Genomic DNA, 18906 nt, shown 5'->3' on the forward strand with positions numbered 1-18906 from the left:
ATCGTATCACTTATCTCTCGAATTCTGCCCTCGTGATCCTGTAGTTGTTTCTCTCTCTTTTTCTCAGCCTCTTTTTTTCCCATCAGTTGGTCTTCTATATCGCTGATTCTCTCTTCTGCCTCATTTATTCTAGCATTTAGTGCCCCCATTTTTGATTGCACCTCATCAATAGCCTTTTTGATTTCGATTTGGTTAGATTTTAGTTCTTTTATTTCTTCAGAAAGGGTTTCTCTAATAACTTCCACGCTTTTTTCAAGCACAGCTAGTATCTTTAAAGTCATGATTCTGAACTCTAGGTCCGACATCGTACTAATGTCCGTATTGAGTAGGTCCCTGGCTGATGGTACTACCTCTTGTTCTTTTTGTTGAGGTGATTTCTTTCATCTTGTCATTTTGTCCAGAGGAGAATAGATGAATGAGAGAACAAAATGCTAACAGGTTTACAACGTCCCCAGCAAATATACTGTATACAAATCAGAAAAGACCTGAAACCAGGGGAAAAGAAAGGGAAAGAAAGAAAAAAGAAAGAGAAAAAAGAAAAAAAAAAGATAAAAACAAAAACAAAACAATACAAAAATAGCAGAATATGATCAAATATGATCAGGCTAGTGCATAGATCAGTGCCACACACTAGATTTTGGGCGTATTTTGGTCTGTTAGAAAAAAGTGCCTCCTAAAATTTTAAAGGAAGAAAGACATATATGTACAAAATAAGGGTTGATACAATGAAGGGATGGAAGATGACTGTAAAGATGAAAATTATAAAAGATTTTATAAAAGGACTTGGTAAGATAAGTTGTTTGAAAAAAGAAAGAAGATTTAAGAAAAAAAAGAAAAAAAAAGGAAAAAGGGAGAGAATGTGATCAGGCAGGAGACTAGAACAAAGCCATACACTAGTGATTTAGGGTATATTTTGATCTGTTAGAAGAAACTGTACCCCAAAATTTTAAAGAGAGAACAACTTATATATATATGCCAAAAATAAGGGTAACTACTATGAAGGGATAAAATATGACTCTAAAAATGAAAAATAAAAAATGTTTTTTTTTCTTTTAAAAAAGGGATTGATAAGATGTTGGTTGAAAAAGGGAAAAAGAAAAATAAAAAAAATAGTCAACAAAAATTAACTTTGATGAAATAATGAATCATGGTAAAAAAAAAAAAAAAAGCCATGAATCTATGTGCAGTATTCCCCTAGTGCTGGAGTTCTCCCATTCTCCTTGATCGATCAACTTGGTCTTGGCTTGCTGGCTGTTTGTGCTGATCTTCTGGGGGAGGGGCCTGTTGCCGTGGTTTCCAAATGTCTTTGCCGGAGGCGGAATTGCCCCGCCCTTGTCGGTCCGGGCTAAGGAAGCTGCTCCGGTTTGCTCTCAGGAGCTTTTGTTCCCTGCAAGCTCTCGGTACAGCTTTGGAGGGCCAGGGCAGAAATGGTGGCCTCCCAATTTCCACCCGGAGGAGCTGAGAACTCGGGGCCCCGCTCCTCAGTGTGCCCCCAGAGAAAAGCAGTCACTCCCGTGTCCCCGGTCTCCGGCCGCACTCCGTGCTCACCCGGCCTGTGATCAAGCGTTGCTATCTCTGGCACCCAACCCCGCACGGAGTCTCCAAACCCAGCAGATCCCTGCAGTGCGTTCCTGCACCGCTCCTCCCCGGGAAGGAAGGGGAGTCTCCCCGGATCTGCTGCTTGTTGGGTCCCTGCTGGGGGAGCCGTGCCCCGACTGGGCCGCAGATCACCGTTTATGGCAACCCCGAGCTGAGAGCCCGCGCCTCGGCTCCGTCTCTGCAGCTGGCTTCCCCGCTCTGATACCTGGAGCTCTGGCGCACTCAGGAACCCCCGGTCTCTCTGTGACCCCAAGGGTCCTGAGACCACACTGTTGGGGGAGGATTCCACCCCCGCTTAGCCACTGCAGCAATGTCCCTCCACCGAGCCAACTTCTAAAAGGTCCGATTTTGTGCTCCGCGGCTCTAGCACTTGCCAGAAGCGGCCGGCGGAGGCCCCTCCCCCGCCGTCTATCCTCCCGAATATCGCCTCGGATTCACTTCTCCGCACGCCCTACCTTCCAGTAAGTGGTCGCTTCCCTGTTCAGAGAGTTGTTGCTACTCTCCTGTTCGATCTCCTGTTGAGTTCGTAGGTGTTCAGAATGGTTTGATCCCTATTCAGCTGAATTCCTGAGACCAGACGAAATCTAGGTCTCCTACTCCTCCGCCATCTTGCTCCGCCCCCTCCTGATGTCCTCCACTCTTTTCTCAGGTCCTATGAGTAAAGTTACGATCATTACTTTAAATTCTCTAAGGCATATTACTTATATCTATTTTGCTTAGGTTTCTTGTTGTGGTTTTGTCTTATTCTTTCATTTGGAACATATTCCTCTGTCTCCTCATTTTGTCTAACTCTCTGTGTCTGTTTCAGTGTGTTAGGGAAGTCAGCTACATCTCCTTCTCTTGAAAGTATGGCCTGGTGTTTCAGAGGTGTCTCCTATGTGTGTTGTGTGGGCCTTGCTTTTGAGTCTTGACTGCTTTTCCTTCAGTCCAGTCATCTAGCTCTCTTTCCCTGTTGTGGGCAGTGTTTGGTCCCTGTGGTGTTAGTGGACCCGTTTGGGACCACCTTGGGCTTCAATTGAGTCAGACTAGATATTTGTTAGAGATGCAGTAGCAGCAAATTGCGAGGCACTTTCCCTGAGTAGTTTTCACTGGTGAGCGGGGCCTACAATCAAACCCACTGTCTGCCCCCAGCCCATGGCTGGGGCAGCCCTCTGATTGGTGTATGTGTTTATCTCCTCTTATTCCAGGGCAGGTGTCACTTTGGATTGATGCTGGCCCCTGTTGGGGCTGCTTGCACACTGCCAGCCTTGTGGCTCCAGTTTGAATTGGTTCTGCCCAAGAGTGTATTGGAGCAAACATGCCACTGCCTCTCACACTAGCCAGAGCAGGGTCCACAGTTTTCACAGGGTGCATACTGGTCTGCTTGCAAAGTGAGACCGGCCACCACTACTCCCTTGACTAGGGCAGATCTGTAAAGAATGCATGGGCAGGGCACACAGTGTTAACAACTGGTCTTCTGTGGGACTCACTGCTACCACTGTCACTACCAAAGCTGGCCCAAGGTCCTGCAAAGTGTGTGGGGGCAGGAGACTGGGTGTTGGCCAGGCTTGTGCTGGTCTTCTAGGGGAGGGCACCTGCAGTGCTAAGACTGAGGTGAGCATAACTAGAAAGGGCAGATCTTCTGAAGCAGTGTGGGTGGGGTGGGATGTTAGGGTTTAGGGGTGTGTGTGTGTGCAAATTAGGCACCACAATGGTTTCTGCAGGCGGTTGTTGTTTATGCTGAGGGGCAGGGGAGGGAAATGGCACCTGACAGCTCCTTTGTTCCTGGAGAAATCCAACAGGAGAACACTTTTGAAGCTAATACTGTCACTAAGCAGCTATGTGACCTTAAAACAACCACTTCATCTAACTGGGCTTCAATCTACTTTTTTGTAAAATGAAAAAGTAGAATCGATAGATATTCTCAAAAAGACTCTGTGCTGACATTCCATGTATATGATGCTTTATACTATGCCTTTGCAGGAAAGAAGAGGCTGGTCCTATGATCTCTTTTCAGAAGTTAAACCTCATCTAAGTGACTCAGTGAGTGTCTGGTATATAAGACACTAGGTGATATGTATTTCTTTGCCTGATTATTGCTCCATAGAGTCTGAAGGAATCTCTGTGTGATTATAGGGTCTTGCCTTTTTTATACTGTACTTACACAGGAATTACAAATAAATGAACAAAAGAGATCCGAGAAAGACAACTCTTCAATAATTGTTCAGAAAGAGACTGCCCAAATAGAAAACACATGCTATTTCCCCTCTGCCTGACCAATTTGACCTTCAGAGTACAAGTTCCCAGGAGAGGGGCTGGGCCTCTCTAAGCAGGAACTGGAGTCAGAGGCTTCCCCTGCTACTCGCTGGGAGAGAACATTAGGAATGACTTTCAGCACCGTACTTCCTACACTGTCTCAAAGTAGCCACGCAGCTTGGGGGCCGTCGAGCTACAGCTCAACCTCACCCCTGCAGGAGTCCAGATGCAGGCCAAGTACAGCAGCACAAGGGACATGCTGGACTTTAATGGGGATACCATCAGGAGTGTGCAATCTCGAACCTCTTCTACAACCCAGCGGCCAGAGGCTGGGCACACAGGTATTCTATCTCCGTCCAAATTGGTCAGACTCTTGAGCAATACATGAGATGAACTGTCTGAGGAATGTGCAAAGTAAGGGAAAGAGAAAGTGTTTTCATGACTTACGCTTATGTGTAACTGTGCATTTTCCACAACATCTGAAAAATTAAACTCGGTATATACACAGATGTTTGTTTTTCTAAGATTTTGTTGTTGGCACAGTGGTTTGCAGTTGAGGGTGTGTTGTTTTCACCAAGTCGGTATAGTACACAAAAGTGAGGTTGTGTGTAGAATTAAAGCAGTGCTTCTTCTTCCTGGCTTCCTGTGAAGGCCAGATCCAATGCTGTTTTATTTACCATCTGTGATTTGATCTGGAAACTTGGATTTATAAAGGCTATCTTTTTGCTAGTTTTGAACTCATGCTTTAGGGGAGGTTTCCAAGCAGACACACCAACCCTGGTATATTGTTGTCATAATTCTGCATCTTGAAGTTGTGAGGCCTTAGGAGAGTCATGTTGGGTTTTGTCATCTGTGAAATGAGGGGGGGGCAAATTAAAGTAAATGTTTTCTAAGGTCCTTTAGCTCTAAAATTCTGTGATTTGATGATCTAAATAGTGGCCTCGGATGCAATTATATCCCATCCCATTCCCTTTTATTATTTTCCAGTCCATAGAAGAGAGAATTCATATACTTAGAGAAGGCTCTTATTTCCTGGGCAACTCAGCTCATATATATATATATATATATATATATATATAACATAAATTATTATATATATATAACATAAATTATTATATATATATATAACATAAATTATTATATATATATATATATAACATAAATTATTAACCTTATACTCCAACCATCTTGTAAGAGAGACACTTTATATATACAAGTGCTTAAAATAATTCCAGGCACATAATGCTCACTATATACATGTTTACTATCAGTAATATTTTATAAATGAAGAAACTGAGGCCCTAGAATACTTAAGTAACTTGTCCAATATCACAGGTTTTTTTTTTTTAAGATTTTATTTATTTATTTGCCAGAGAGAGAGAGCACAAGCAGGGGGAGTGGGAGAGGGAGAAGCAGGCTCCCCACTGAGCAGGGAGCCTGATAAGGGACTCGATCCCCGGACCCTGGGATCATGACCTGAGCCGAAGGTAGATGCTTAACCGATTGAGCCACTCAGGTGTCCCCAATATCACAGTTTGTAAGTGGCACACCTGGTATTAGAACATCATCCTGTTTGTGTTCTACTGTGAGGTCTTTCCACTCACTAGAACTCAAGTCACATTTCTGCCTTACATTGGCTGAGTTGCCCAGGAAATAAGATCCTTCTCTATGTACGTGAATTCTCTCTTGTAGGGAGTGAAAAAAAAAATTTATTACTATGTCAGAAGGCGAATTATTGGAAATGAAGGTATAAGTTGGAAGCTCAATGTAACAAATTAAGTATATTTTTTAAAGATTTTATTTATTTATTTGACAGAGAGAGACACAGCAAAAGAGGGAACACAAACAGGGGGAGTGGGAGAGGGAGAAGCAGGCTTCCCGCGGAGCAGGGAGCCCGATGTGGGGCTGGATCCCAGGACCCTAGGATCATGACCTGAGCCAAAGGCAGATGCTTAACAACTGAGCCACCCAGGTGCCCCCAAATTAAATATTTGATAATTCAATTCAAACAGCTCTTTTATAAGGTGGTTGGAGTATAAGGTTGATAGGTTATGTAAAGTCCTTGGCATATTGCAGACACACCAGAAATGTGCATTTTCTTTCAATATTCCATTCCTCGAGAATTCCTAAGTGTTCTGTTTAACATTTTTGTGTCAGTCGGCATCAGAGAGATTCTCATTCAGTGACTGTATCTTAGTATGTCCTTTCTCTTTTGACCACACTCAGGTTTTCTTCACCTCTATAAATCTGGGCACATACCTTTTCACTGTTCTCTTCCACTTCTCCCTTATCACATAGCTTTTAGGTGTTCTTCCTCTTCCCCTGTTAAACTTTTCCATTCCCTTTCTATTCACTGAGTGATCACCACCTGAGACTCACTGATGTGACTTTATTTTATTTTTTTCTTTTTAACTAAACTATCTACTAAGCTATAAGAAGATACTGGGGACTTCCAGCCTCCTTGATGTGAAGCAAATGACAACTTCGGAATGTCAGTTTCTGTAGCCATGGGATATGTGTAATAAGATACGTTATGTTTTCCTCCAACAAACCCTGTGAAGAATCAGGTCTCAGGGCTATGGTTTCAAGTGGCTTGTGTATAACTTCATTTTTCACCTTTGACTAGAGCCAGGAATTCTCACAAGAATTGGTGATCAGCATAATCAGGAACAGAGTGTACAAATAAGTTCTGCTGAGCTCAAGGGTGGAGAGGTAGGTGGGGCAGGATAAAACACTTACTGAAACATCTGGCAATCTTTCCATAAGAAGTGGAAACTGAAACAGTAGGAGTAGAGGTTACAAAGTGTCTTGAAGGCAAACCTCTGGAAATAGTAATCTTACCCTACACATATGATACCTTGTTTTCATCTTGTGATAATGCAAATATGTAGAGGAATGTCACTACAGAAGTTTAGTTATTTCTTAGAAAAATGATTTGATACAATTTTGCTATTAAAAATAACAAAGCAAAAATCATCCCAAGAATATTTTGGCAATGAAGAAAATTTAAATGCAACATAATGTTGTGGCACCATTATGACTGGAAAGTTAAATTTTTTCTTCAGAATTAATAAAAATAAATTATGTATACTCATTTATTTTCCAGATTTTCATTTTTCAATATAAAAGTTACGTTCATCTTTAAAAATGCTGAACAATTCAGAAGATAAAAAGGAAAAGTGAAAGACAACGTCCTCATACCTCCTTTCCAAAGAAAGTTTCATGTTCATGTTATGCTCAGGTTCATACTATGCCAGGTTTATTGCAAAGTACTAAGGGTATAATGCCAAATATGATATGATCTCTGTTAATAAGGAAACTTAAAAGTCTAATACAACTCTTAGCTATGAAATAAGTATGATAAGGTGCCATGATGGAAGTATATACATGATACAATGGAGAGCTTGGTCACTTCTATCTGGTAGGGGTAAAGGAGATCAGGAAGGGTTTGAGGGAGGAAATGGCCATTGAGTTGAGTTGACTTTAAGATGTTCCACATTATATGAAAGCAAAAATGGGAGTGTTTACGGGGTTGGGCTGACATAGTCAGACAGATACATGAGAGAAAAACCATGGCATTCTTAAGTAACTTTGTGTTTTTGGAGAACAATAAGCAATGTGTTCTGGCTGATGTGTAGAGTTGGAAAGGGAAGAAGCTGACAAGAAGTAAGTATAGAAAATTATAAAGGGCCTATTATATCATACTCAGGTATTTTGATTCTAAGTCCATAAATTGAGCTCACAGAAGGATTTAAACAGGAAGTGACATAATGAATTTTGTGTTTTTAGAAGACCATCTAGGCTGCAATGAGGAGGGTGAATTGAAGGAGAGGAAATTGGATGAGCTAATAGCTAGGATTTCGCACTAGTCTAAACATGAGATTAGAGGAATCTGAACTGAAGTAGTATGGGAATGAGGAGGAGGAATCAGGTGCTGAGGAGGTAGAGTTTAAAGAATTGGCAACTGGTTAGAAGTGGAGTCTTTACTTTTACTTTCTTTATTGGAATACAAGTAAAGAAAGACATAGGTTGACTAGGTCCCATAGGATGTTATGTAGATGGTGCTGCTGATAACTGAGATAGAAGCTACAGGAAGAATTAAGAACGATGATGAATCCAATTTGAGTTTGAGATGCCTGGAAGAGAAGGAACATGCACTTGTATTTGCCCAAAGACACTTGTATATGCTGCATGTGGGGTGCAGGTAAGGATTCTGAGCTACATTTGTATGTGAGAATTGTTGACATTTTGGTAAGAATTAAACTTTCTGAGAATGAGCAAGATCACCGAGGATGAGAGCGTAAAATGAAAAGACAAAAAGCCCAAAGGAATAGAGTATCAAGGAGAGAATCTTAGGCAATATACCAACTCAGGGGAGGGATACTGAGAGATTTCAATAAAAGCTACTAAGAATGAATGGCAGACAGTGGCAGAAGTGGGCCAGGAGAGAGAGACATTAAGGAAGCCAAGAAACAATAACTTCATGCTAGACGGAAAAGTCAATAGTAACAGATAGTGAATTTTAAAAATAATAAGCAATAAATACTGCAGAAAGTTCAAGTAAAAAGAAGGTTAAAAACAATTTATTGTTTTAGCAATAAGAAAAAAATAGATTATTGGTAATTTTTAATAGCAGGGGTTTGAAAGGACCATAGTTAAATAGGAAAATAAATAATTTGTCATTTTCTTTTTTTAAAATTTCTTTCTTTTTGAGAAGCCAGCTATATAAAGATAAAGTGTTAGACCTGAGGTATTATGAGTTTGTGTGAATGCTTTTTAAAATTATTTTTTAAGATGTGAGATTCTAACTCAATTGCAGCTTGAAAAGAAGCACAGCAAAAGTGCATCATGGTAATAATATATCAGAGAGAGAAAGAATAAAATCACTGATAGGCTAAAATTCCTACTGAAGACTAAATATAAACCTATCAAAAGAATATGAAAACCTATTTGGGTTTAAGAAAAAAATAAAAACCCTTTAATAATAAATTCAAGTTTTACTTTCCCCCTACTTACATTAATTACAATAGTCTCAAATTTCTCTAGCTTTTTAGCTTCACTTCCTCAGCTAAAGCATAAACCCTTCATTGAAGTGTCATAGCATAAATTGATTCACATCACATCTAATTGAGTCAACAAATTTTTGGTGCATATTTACTTTTTTCTTTTTTTTTTTTAAAGATTTTATTTATTTATTTGACAGAGAGAGACACAGCGAGAGAGGGAACACAAGCAGGGGGAGTGGGAGAGGGAGAAACAGGCTTCCCGCGGAGCAGGGAGCCCGATGCGGGGCTCGATCCCAGGACCCTTGGGATCATGACCTGAGCCGAAGGCAGATGCTTAATGACTGAGCCACCCAGGTGCCCTAGTGCATACTTACTTAATATCAAGTGGTATGATAGGCATGGGAGACACTTTTTTTATTGAAGTATAGTTGACACAAAATGTTACCTTAGTTTCAGGTGTGCAACATAGTGATTGGACAAGTCTATACATTATGCAGTGCTCACCACAAGGGTAGCCACCATCTATCACCATACAGCACTATTACAATACCATCCATTATATTTCCTGTGCTTTTCCTTCTACCCCTTGACTTACTCATTCCATAGCTGGAAGCCTGTACCTCCCACTCCCCTTCATTCATTTTGTCCGTCCTCCCACCTGCCTCCTCTCCTGCAATCATCCATTTGTTTTCCATATTTATGGGGAGACCCTATTTTCAGGCGCTTTGAGAAGTGGAAGGAAGAATTTGAATCAATTATAAGTAAATGTTACGTAGTGCTATTGAATATATACATAGGAGACCACAGAAGCAAATAGGGATGAATAAGTTACTGACTGCATTTACTCATGTGGGTATTTTTGAATGAGATGACATTTGCTCTTGTCTGTGAGGCTGAGTCCAAGTTTTCCAGGCAGAGCAAGATGGAAACGAGTTGTGAGGACTAGATGCACAGAGATAAAAGCAGACAGATAAGAGCTAGCATGGTGCAGTGCATTAATGGGTAAAATTAAGAAAGACGAGAATTCAGAGGGAAAAGAGGAAGTGTGATTTTTTGATCGGAATTTAGAACAGGATAAGATCATTTGGGGAATCATCAGCAGATGATTCAAACACAATGGCCGGGTAGATTACTGGGTTGAGGAATGGTTAGTCCTCAAAGGGAGGGGTATGTGAGGGGGCATGTGGGCAGATGAGGCTAAAAAGTAGGACAGAGGGGTGCCTGGGCGGCTCAGTTGGTTAAGCGTCTGCCTTCGGCTCGGGTCATGGTCCTGGAGTCCCGGGATCGAGTCCCACATCGGGCTCCCTGCTTGGCGGGGAGTCTGCTTCTCTCTCTCTCTCTCTTTTTCTCAAATAAATAAAATCTTTAAATAATATGAAATAAAATAAAATAAATGAAAAATGGGACAGAATCCTACCATGCAGGGTCTTATAGAGCATGCTAAGCAACTTTTTTTTTTTCCTTAAGGAAGAGATTAAATTTATACTTGAGAAAGTTCACCTTGGGGGCAGAGTGGAGAATGTATAATTTAAGGTGGCTATTCCTGAGATATTTCATAATAAAGAAGTGGAAAGTAGTAAGAAGTAAAACACTAGAGCCTTTCTACAATTTCGTAAGGAACTGTCATATAAGGGCAAGTGTTAATGTGGGGTCTGTTGGGAGGATAGGAAAATGATGTAAAATATTCGGATCTGGAAGGAGAGTATTAGTACTTCTGGCTCCATCACTTACTGGCTATGCAAACCAAAGCAGATTAAGCAACTCTTAGGTACTGCAGTTTTTAAAAATCCAAACAAAGGTTAAAAATAGTGCCAACTTAAAAAAGTTTTGGATGAGTCAAAGGAAACACTACAGCATACACAATACACTCAGGAGTTGTTATTATCAGAAGCTGTGTGTCCTTGGGTAAGGTAGCTCACCCCCGTAGAACTCAGTTACCTACCTGTAAAGTAGGGACCGTAATAATATCTATTCATAGGGTGTTCCATGATATGAGATAATGCATATAAGGCATTTATCTTAGTAACTCAAGGAGTGTTAGCAATCGTTATTAATAGTGATGCTATTTTTTAGTTATATTTCATAAATGAAACTCCCTAAATGGGCTATAAAAATCGACTCAGCTAAATTTTACTATATATACCAATATATATATATTTGCCTTTCTTTTTTTTTAAGATTTTATTTATTTATTTGACAGAGAGAGACACTATATTTGACATTCCTATATATATATATATATATATATATTTGACTTTCTAATTGCCGTGAATTGAAAACTTGCTATTCTGGAAATAGTTTATACATTGTGGATGTATATTCCTTTGAAATTATAGGAAGAATAACACCCATTTACTTTTAGAGAGAATGAAAAGATCACATATTTGAAATAGACTCATAAGATAAAGAAAACCTGCATTTTCACAAACACTGAAAAATACTCTCAACTCATGGAACGTTGAATATTCTCCCATGAGGAGATTTATTATGTGCCATATGTGAGGGTTAAGGAAACAACAGGAAGTTGCTGAAAAGACAACATTTAAAATTTAAAAATATATCCAAAAGTCAGATATCCAATCAGCAATGTCTCATGATTAAAAAATATTAAAAGTAATTTCTGAAATATTATACACTTTGTCACCAGTTTAGTCCCCAATTGTCTGAGTCCTGGTCAAGAAGTATACAAAGTGTGGTGTTAAGCAGGACAATTTAATCCTGGCTCTGCCCCTATTTTGCAATGTGGCTTTGTACAAATTATCTAAAGTTTCTTTGTCTTTTCCAGGGCACCTGGGTGGCTCAGGTCATGATCCTGAGATCCTGGGATGGAGTCCTGCAGTGGGTTCCTTGCTCAGCGGGGAGTCTGCTTCTCTCTCTCCCTCTGCCCCTCCCCCCTGCTCAGGCTCTTGATCTCTCTCTTTCTCTCTCTCTCTCTCTCTCTCTTTCTCTCTCCCTCTCTCTCGATCTCCCTCAAATAATAAAAAAAAAATCTTAAAAAAAAATAAAGCCTTTGTGTCTTTTCCAGCTTTCATTAAGCTATTTCAGAGTCATACTAATAGATCACATCTGGTAATATATGTTTCATTTCTCCTCGGCTCTGGGAATGGAAGTGTATAAAATTCCCCCTCTCTGATGCCTGATGAAGAGTAACTGGTCAAGTATGACAACTGTTCATCTACAAAGTTTCTTATACCTACAAAGGAATTTGTGTTCAAAACTTGGCCTTAGCACTGTAGCCTTTTATAGTATAGTTACAGTAAAAGGATACAGGAAAGTATTGTTTTTTTTCTATATATATCTTATTATTCCTAAGGATGTTTATATCATTCCTAGCCCTGTCCACACCTTTTTCTAAACATGCCTCAGGAGACAGAATAGGGGTTCTCTTCCAAAAAATAAAACCACAATAAAGCCAAGCCAAACTGAAACACCTCCCAGGCAGCTTATTTTTTTTACTTTAGGGTGTGGGTGGTCCCTAGAGAGAGACTTCATTATGATCAAGGCACTTGGAATAAAATTTAGGGATATTGAACCTATAGTTAGGAAAATAGAGGGAAAAACAGCATCAAAAAGAAAGTTTCACTTTTTCTTTTTTTCTTTTTGTTTCAGGTATAGAATTTAGTGATTCATGACTTTCATACACCAACCAGTGCTCATCACAAGTGCCCTCCTTAATCCCCATCACCTACCTAGACCATCCCCCCATTCTCTTCTCCTCTAACAACCCTCGGTTTGTTCTTTACAGTTAAAAAAAAAAAAATGAAACTTTCAGCTCCATGGTCTTTCCATAATGGAAGCCAAGATTCCTAGGAAATTGCCATATCTGCTGTAGAAACTCCTTAGGGTTGTGTTTTTCTGGGTCCTGAGATAAAACAAAAAGATGGTGAATATTGAGAAAGGGAGGCAGGGGGGTAGAAAGGGAAGGAGGAAGAAGGGAGAGCAGGAGAGAGCAAGAAGAGAGTCAGAGTAGAAAAATTTCCAAATGACCAGGGAAAGATGATTCATTGGAAGGGAATTTTTAAAACTTTGTGCAGAAGATATCATATACTTTTTGCATCTTCTGTCCTAGAGACAACCTTAGGAAGGATGATCTGTTTACATGGATATAATTATTATTAAATAATATTCTAATTCCTTAGGTCCATGCCCTCATTCCACAGTAAGGATTTAAGATTATTCTTTTTGATCCTTTGAGCAGAAGATCAGCATTTCTGTTGCCCCTGTATTATACAAGGAAAAGCAGTTTTCTTAAGGGATAATTTGGTTGATTTCCATGGTTCTTCTTTTACCTTCTTATTATTTATAATATTTGGCCAGGGAAATATCAATCACAATAAGGAACAACATTTAAAACAACGTTTATGCCTGGAGTGCTGGGGTGGCTCAGTTGATTAAGTGACTGATTCTTGGTGTCAGCTCAGGTCATGATCCAGCCCTGCATCCAGCTGTGCTCAGCATAGAGTCAGCTCAAGATTCTCTCCCTCCCTCTCCCTCTGCCCCACCTGCTCTTGCTTGCTCTCTCTCTCTCAAATAAATAAATAAAAAACTTAAAAAATAGTTTATGCCTTTCAGATGTGTACTAATATAAATAGGTTTGAGCAGGGGTAGATAGGCATATAACAGATATTTATATATAGTTGATACATTCATTCAACGTTAATTGAGCTTCTTCCATCTGATGTTCTAGGTGCTAGAATTGATGTTCTTCTGGTGACTAAATAGACTATGATAACCTTCTTCAAAAGGAGCTTACTTTCTACAGCTATAAACCAGAAGAAATGAGTAAGATATATAATATATTTGATAGTAATAAGATATATGGAGAAAAACAAAGCCATCATGGTGGTGGGTCCACATATGCACTTGTACTTCTGAAATCTAGAACCATCCACCTATTCAAGTTTCTTGGGCTGCACAGAACTTTCAAGAGACTTAGGGTTTGGGGAGGACGTTTAGCTTAAACTATATTCTGCCCTCTGATCTTCTTCTTTTATGTTCTGCTGATTTGAGATATTCTTTAGGTCAATGCCTTGAGAAGCCAACAATCTCCAGGAAAATTTAGACCAAACTACATAGGCAAGCTAATTGAAGGAAACAGGGGAGAAAGCAAATCTCTCCGAATCTCATACGAGTCAGTGAATAGAGACTAGTATGTCTAGAAGATAAATTTAGCTGAGTCCACCTTCTGCTGTCAGAAATACTGCTGAAAGGTCAATAGATTTTAAAAAATTCAACAAAGTTTAACTTTAGATAATCCTCCTTGCCGCTGTAAAAATTACATAGTTTAAGTCATATTAAGTTTTCACAATTTCATTCTTCATTCATTTACTCATTCAAATATGTATTCAGCCCTTATGTGCCAGGCACTACTTTCAGTCTTGGAAATATACTGGTGAGCAAGGCAGACAATATCATTGTTTTCATGGAATGTACCTTCAATGGGAGGGAGGATATAAATGAAAACAAACACATGAAAGCCATGAAAATATTAGTAATCTTATTTTTAAAAAACTTATGTAAAGGGGTTATGTATTAGAAACGAACTCATGGAGCTCCTCCAAGGATGCACCTTTAAATGGAAAGCTGAGTAGCGGGGAGTAGCCTACCAACACGTGCTCTGAGGATTGATTAATGCAGGGCAGAGGAGAGCTCACTCAAATGGACAAGGACTGGGACAAATTTGTTTGTTTTAAGGATAAACAGAGGCCAGTGGGTAGAACACTTGAGTGAGGGGAGAGTAGTTCGGAAAAAGATTAAAGAAGTAGGTCGGGTCCAGAAGAAAAAGACTTGTAATTTTAAGTGCAAAAAAGTAATTGGAAGTTTTTAAGTTGGGAAATAACGTAACTTCAAATTTCAAATTCTGTTAAAAAGAGAAATCTGAATCTTCACAAAGAGTGATTTGGATTTTATTCCAACTGTAATGCAATCCACTGAAAGTTTTTAATGGAGATAATTATTAAGAGAAAGTAAGATTCACTTTTTAAAATATATCAGTCTCAATGTCTGCTCCATGATTTTTCCTACTAGATTGTAAATTCCAAAGGATAGTAATCACATTTTCCATTTTTATCTTTCCCACTTACCATTCCCCATTTGGAAATAATGTGTAACAGAAACTTCTATACCTAGACTACATTACATAAAGGACTTTGCTAAAGAGGAAATGAATTTATAGGTCTTCAATCTTTTTGTATTGGAACATGACTTCAAGGGATGCCTGGGTGGCTCAGTCCATTAAGCGTTGGCCTTTGCCTCAGGTCATGATCTCCAGGTCCTGGGATCAACTCCCATATCACGCTCCCTGCTCAGCAGGGAGTCTGTTTCTCCCTGTTCCTCTGCCCCTCCCCCTGCTTGTGCGCGCTCTCTGTCAAATAAATAAATAAAATTTAGGGGAAAAAATTTAAAAAAAGAACATGACTTCATTTCCCAATGAAATGAAACACAGGTCTTGGAGACACCAAAGTTTCTTTGAGGGTGTTGCTCTCCCTTTGTTTCATTTTGATCACAACGCTAGATGCTATGTGACCTGAGGGGATGGGAGTGGGAGGGTCTTTCTTGTCTGATATCACAGGTCATTTAGATTAACAGTCCCACTAGGTGATGATGGGTTCACTGTTGACTGGGTAGAGCCTCTGCAATTAGCAGAAGGCAAACTCGTGGGGGCGTGGCATTTATTACTTAACTGTTCAAAATTGAGACAGCTTGGATCCATCTTCAAGAAACTGATGACCATGTCTCTTTATAATCCATTTTTGCAGAGATAGAAATCAAATGAATGAACAAAGTCCTTATAAAAGAGGGACTTTCAACAAAGCAATCTCAAAAAGGAAACAGTCAACTGATCATTTTCATTACTGATATGCAATTTTCTTTTCAGAAGAAGCCCATATGGAACTCGGTGGGGAGGCGTTTTGCAAAAGTAACAACAAATTAATTTCATCTCTTCTCTGATGATATGAAAAACGGTTCCCCGTTCAGGCATTTCTATGTCTTTCATAACTCGAATTTTGACACAAAGAAGGTTATGCAAACAACCTTTTAAAGATAAGGGCAATGCGTAACTTGATTCGGTAGAACTGCGGGTGGTGTTGGGGCTATGGAAATGGGCGGGGCGTGTGAGGGAATCCCGCTGTGGAAGGGAGGCTTGGCACTGAGGCTTTTGACAGTGTTCTGAGGACAGAGGGAGTGTTACCTAGCCCCTGCTTACTGTTGTTCTTTCCCAGAACCAGCTCTTCTGACTTGCTGGTGGAATGGATCCAAGAGAAAGAAAAAGCGAAATCCTGCCTTTTCCTCTTTGTTCCCTGCAGAGCGCCGGCCTCCCTCTTCAGTTTGGCGTCCAGTGGCCCTGACCCTGCTGACTTTGTGTTTGGTGCTGCTGATTGGCCTGTTAGCCCTGGGGCTTGTGTGTAAGTCTGCGCTCTGACTTGGGGGAGGATCCTGGTTCTAAGGTTTGTCTAGGATGAGAAATACTTATGTTTTTGGGTTTTTTTACTTTGATTCTGGAGCCCATGGATAATTCAATATACCTTATTCTAAAGCACTCATCGAAATGACCAGCAGTGAAAGAAGCATTAAAAAATACAGCAATCACTTGCCAGCTAGACTTTTACATTCTGTTTGAGATAAGCAGGTTTTATCTGTTTGTTTACATGTCAATATTTAAAATCAGCAATTTTGGGGGGGTGGGGCAGAGGAAAGGCTCTGTGGAGGGGGAGGGGCAGAGGGAGTGGGGGAGAGAGAATCTTAAGCAGACTCCGCTTGGAGCACAGAGCTGCGCTAGGGTCTTCACTTGAAGATCCTAGGATCATGACCTGAGCCGAAATCAAGAGTCAGATGCTGAACCGACTGAGCCCCTAAAATCAGCAGTTTTTAATGAATGCATGATTTAGCTCTCTTTCATTCTACAAGAGTACAGGCTGTGGTTTTTGCTCTTAGTATGCATAGCTCAGTAGCTAATACAGAGAGAAGAGATTTCATTTATATCTACTCCCTCAATATAAGGAAAGCAGAATAGGTCCTTAATTTCTACAGTATTTTTCAAAAAGTCCAGGAAATTATGGAATCATTTCGCAAAATCCTGTGAAAACCAAACAAGGAAAAATGCATGCATGTGAAAAAGTCTTTAAATTTCAAAACAAGTAAAGACAAGTAAAAAAAGTAAAAAAAAAAAAAAAAAAAAGGAAGGGGGTGAATTTGCTTCATGAGATTGAGACCCTACAGTAATGTTTCCTGAGCAGTTGAAGAAGGTGGCTCAAGGTAAAAGGTTACCCTGAAGAGCAGGTCAAACATTTGGTTTTTCTAAGGCATGTTAGAACTGTCCTTTGTTATTGTAACTTTTTTAAAATTAAAAAAGTGTTTCTTAGTGTTTCTACCATGGCCCCCCAATTTTTACTTCATTTTGACATAATTTGTTTCACAACCACCATTCTTTTTAGGGATATAAATCAACTTTCATGATTCATGAAGGATTTCTCTACTTAGATTTAGAAATCTGGAGCTTAAACCTAAGTGTTGAAATTTTCTAGCCAAGGGATACTAAGGAAATTACTTGTTCTCACTGAGCCCAATTTGGAAGTATAAAACTATGGAAATGATAATATGACTATTTTAGTGAATGAACTAGATAACAATATATGGTACACTGTCAGTGCTCAATATAATAATCAATAGATAAATGGATTTGTGTTTTTATTAAACAGTGGTTTAAGAGTGGACACAAAATATTTATTGAGCAGTAAATATGGTTAAGGAATTTAGTCCTGAAATTAGAAACTGTTACTATGATTCTACATTTTCAGATAAAAAAAACAGACTTAGAGACATTAATTTGCCCAAGACAATGCAATTTATCATGTGCTTCAGTTCAAATTTGAACACAGGCAAAATGAAATCTCAGAGCATGAGATCTTAAACAATACGATGTTTTGTCTTCCCCCATATGTAAAAAGTAGAAATAGAAATGAAGAAATCAGCTGTCCAGTCTGACTTGGTAACTTGGGTTAGTTTTTCAGTTCTATCACCTTTCCAATACTCAGCAAGACAGCCTTTCTCACAAGGAAGAAAGATTGGGGAATCTCTCCCGACAGCTGCAGTCTCTCCAAACCAAGAACAGGAAGCTTGCAGAAATCCTACAGCGCGTGGCCGAAAAACTGTGTCGAGAGCTCTATAACAAAAGTGGAGGTGAGTCCCGATCACTAAGCTCCCTCTGCCCTCAGGCTAGCTGTTATTATAGAACTGACTTTCCCATCCGTATGCCTGGGAGTCACAAGTTATTTAGTTAGTTGTCAGGCAAACTTCATGAAGAATTTGGGCACCCAGGTCAATCTCCAGTTATTGGGCTCATTTAGTTCAGATAGGTCTGTGTTGTAATACATAAACGGATTCTTCAAATTCAGACATTTTAAACAAAAAAAACCAATTAACTTCAAATAACCAAAATAACACTGCAAATAAATAAAACACAGGGTCATTTCTCAATTTACCTAGGTACACAAAGACCTAACAGTAGTATACATTTCATAATGTGCTCATAATTTTTTCTCCCCTTAAGAAGTTAATGAGCTCATGAAAGTTGTCACATTTTAAGAGTCATATGGGATCAGGTTAAAAATGCTGATGAATGGAATCAAATTACAGGTATTTAAATCCACTGTGCCTTCGTTCTGCATGGAGCACTGGGTGTTACGCACAAACAATGAATCATGGAACACTGCATCAAAAACTAATGATGTAATATATGGTGATTAACATAACAATAAAAAAATTTGAAAAAAAAATAAATAAATCCACTGTGCCTTGTCTGGGTACCATAAATCGGCGTTTGAATAATGATGACAATGCCAGTGGGAGATGAACCATGCTTTGATAACCACCTCTGGACAAGACTAGAAGAACTACCTCATTCCTGTGCCTTTTCCTCCTGTCTTTTTTTGGGTTTCGTAGTGTCTAACTCTACTCATGTTAGCCCACTCTTCTATTCTGCTTATCTTGCATGCATAGGAAGCAACATACATTCTAAGTGGTCACTTTTTATTTGTCTTTCAGGGACTTGAAATTAGGATGAATC

General features: G+C 39.5%; 1 protein-coding gene across 3 annotated transcripts in view; it reads left to right on the forward strand.

The window, feature by feature from the left end:
• CLEC1A (C-type lectin domain family 1 member A) overlaps positions 1-18906 on the forward strand; it is a 35991-nt gene that overhangs the window by 6691 nt on the left and 10394 nt on the right. Inside the window, exons 1-4 of one of the 3 annotated variants that reach the window (XM_025879623.2) lie at positions 3301-3621; positions 3747-4175; positions 16148-16246; positions 17844-18020. In XM_025879623.2, the coding sequence (XP_025735408.1) occupies positions 4061-4175; positions 16148-16246; positions 17844-18020 (391 nt within the window). In that variant the 5' untranslated portion in view covers positions 3301-3621; positions 3747-4060. Of the gene's footprint in view, positions 1-3300; positions 4176-16147; positions 16247-17843; positions 18021-18906 lie in introns of those variants that run through there. The other 2 variants (XM_025879622.2, XM_025879621.2) reach the window with 2 other exon arrangements.

The sequence above is a fragment of the Callorhinus ursinus genome, unplaced genomic scaffold (genome assembly GCF_003265705.2).
Source record: "Callorhinus ursinus isolate GAN/ISIS: 27379988/994484 unplaced genomic scaffold, GSC_fseal_2.0 scaffold27, whole genome shotgun sequence".
Taxonomy (NCBI): Eukaryota; Metazoa; Chordata; class Mammalia; order Carnivora; family Otariidae; genus Callorhinus; species Callorhinus ursinus.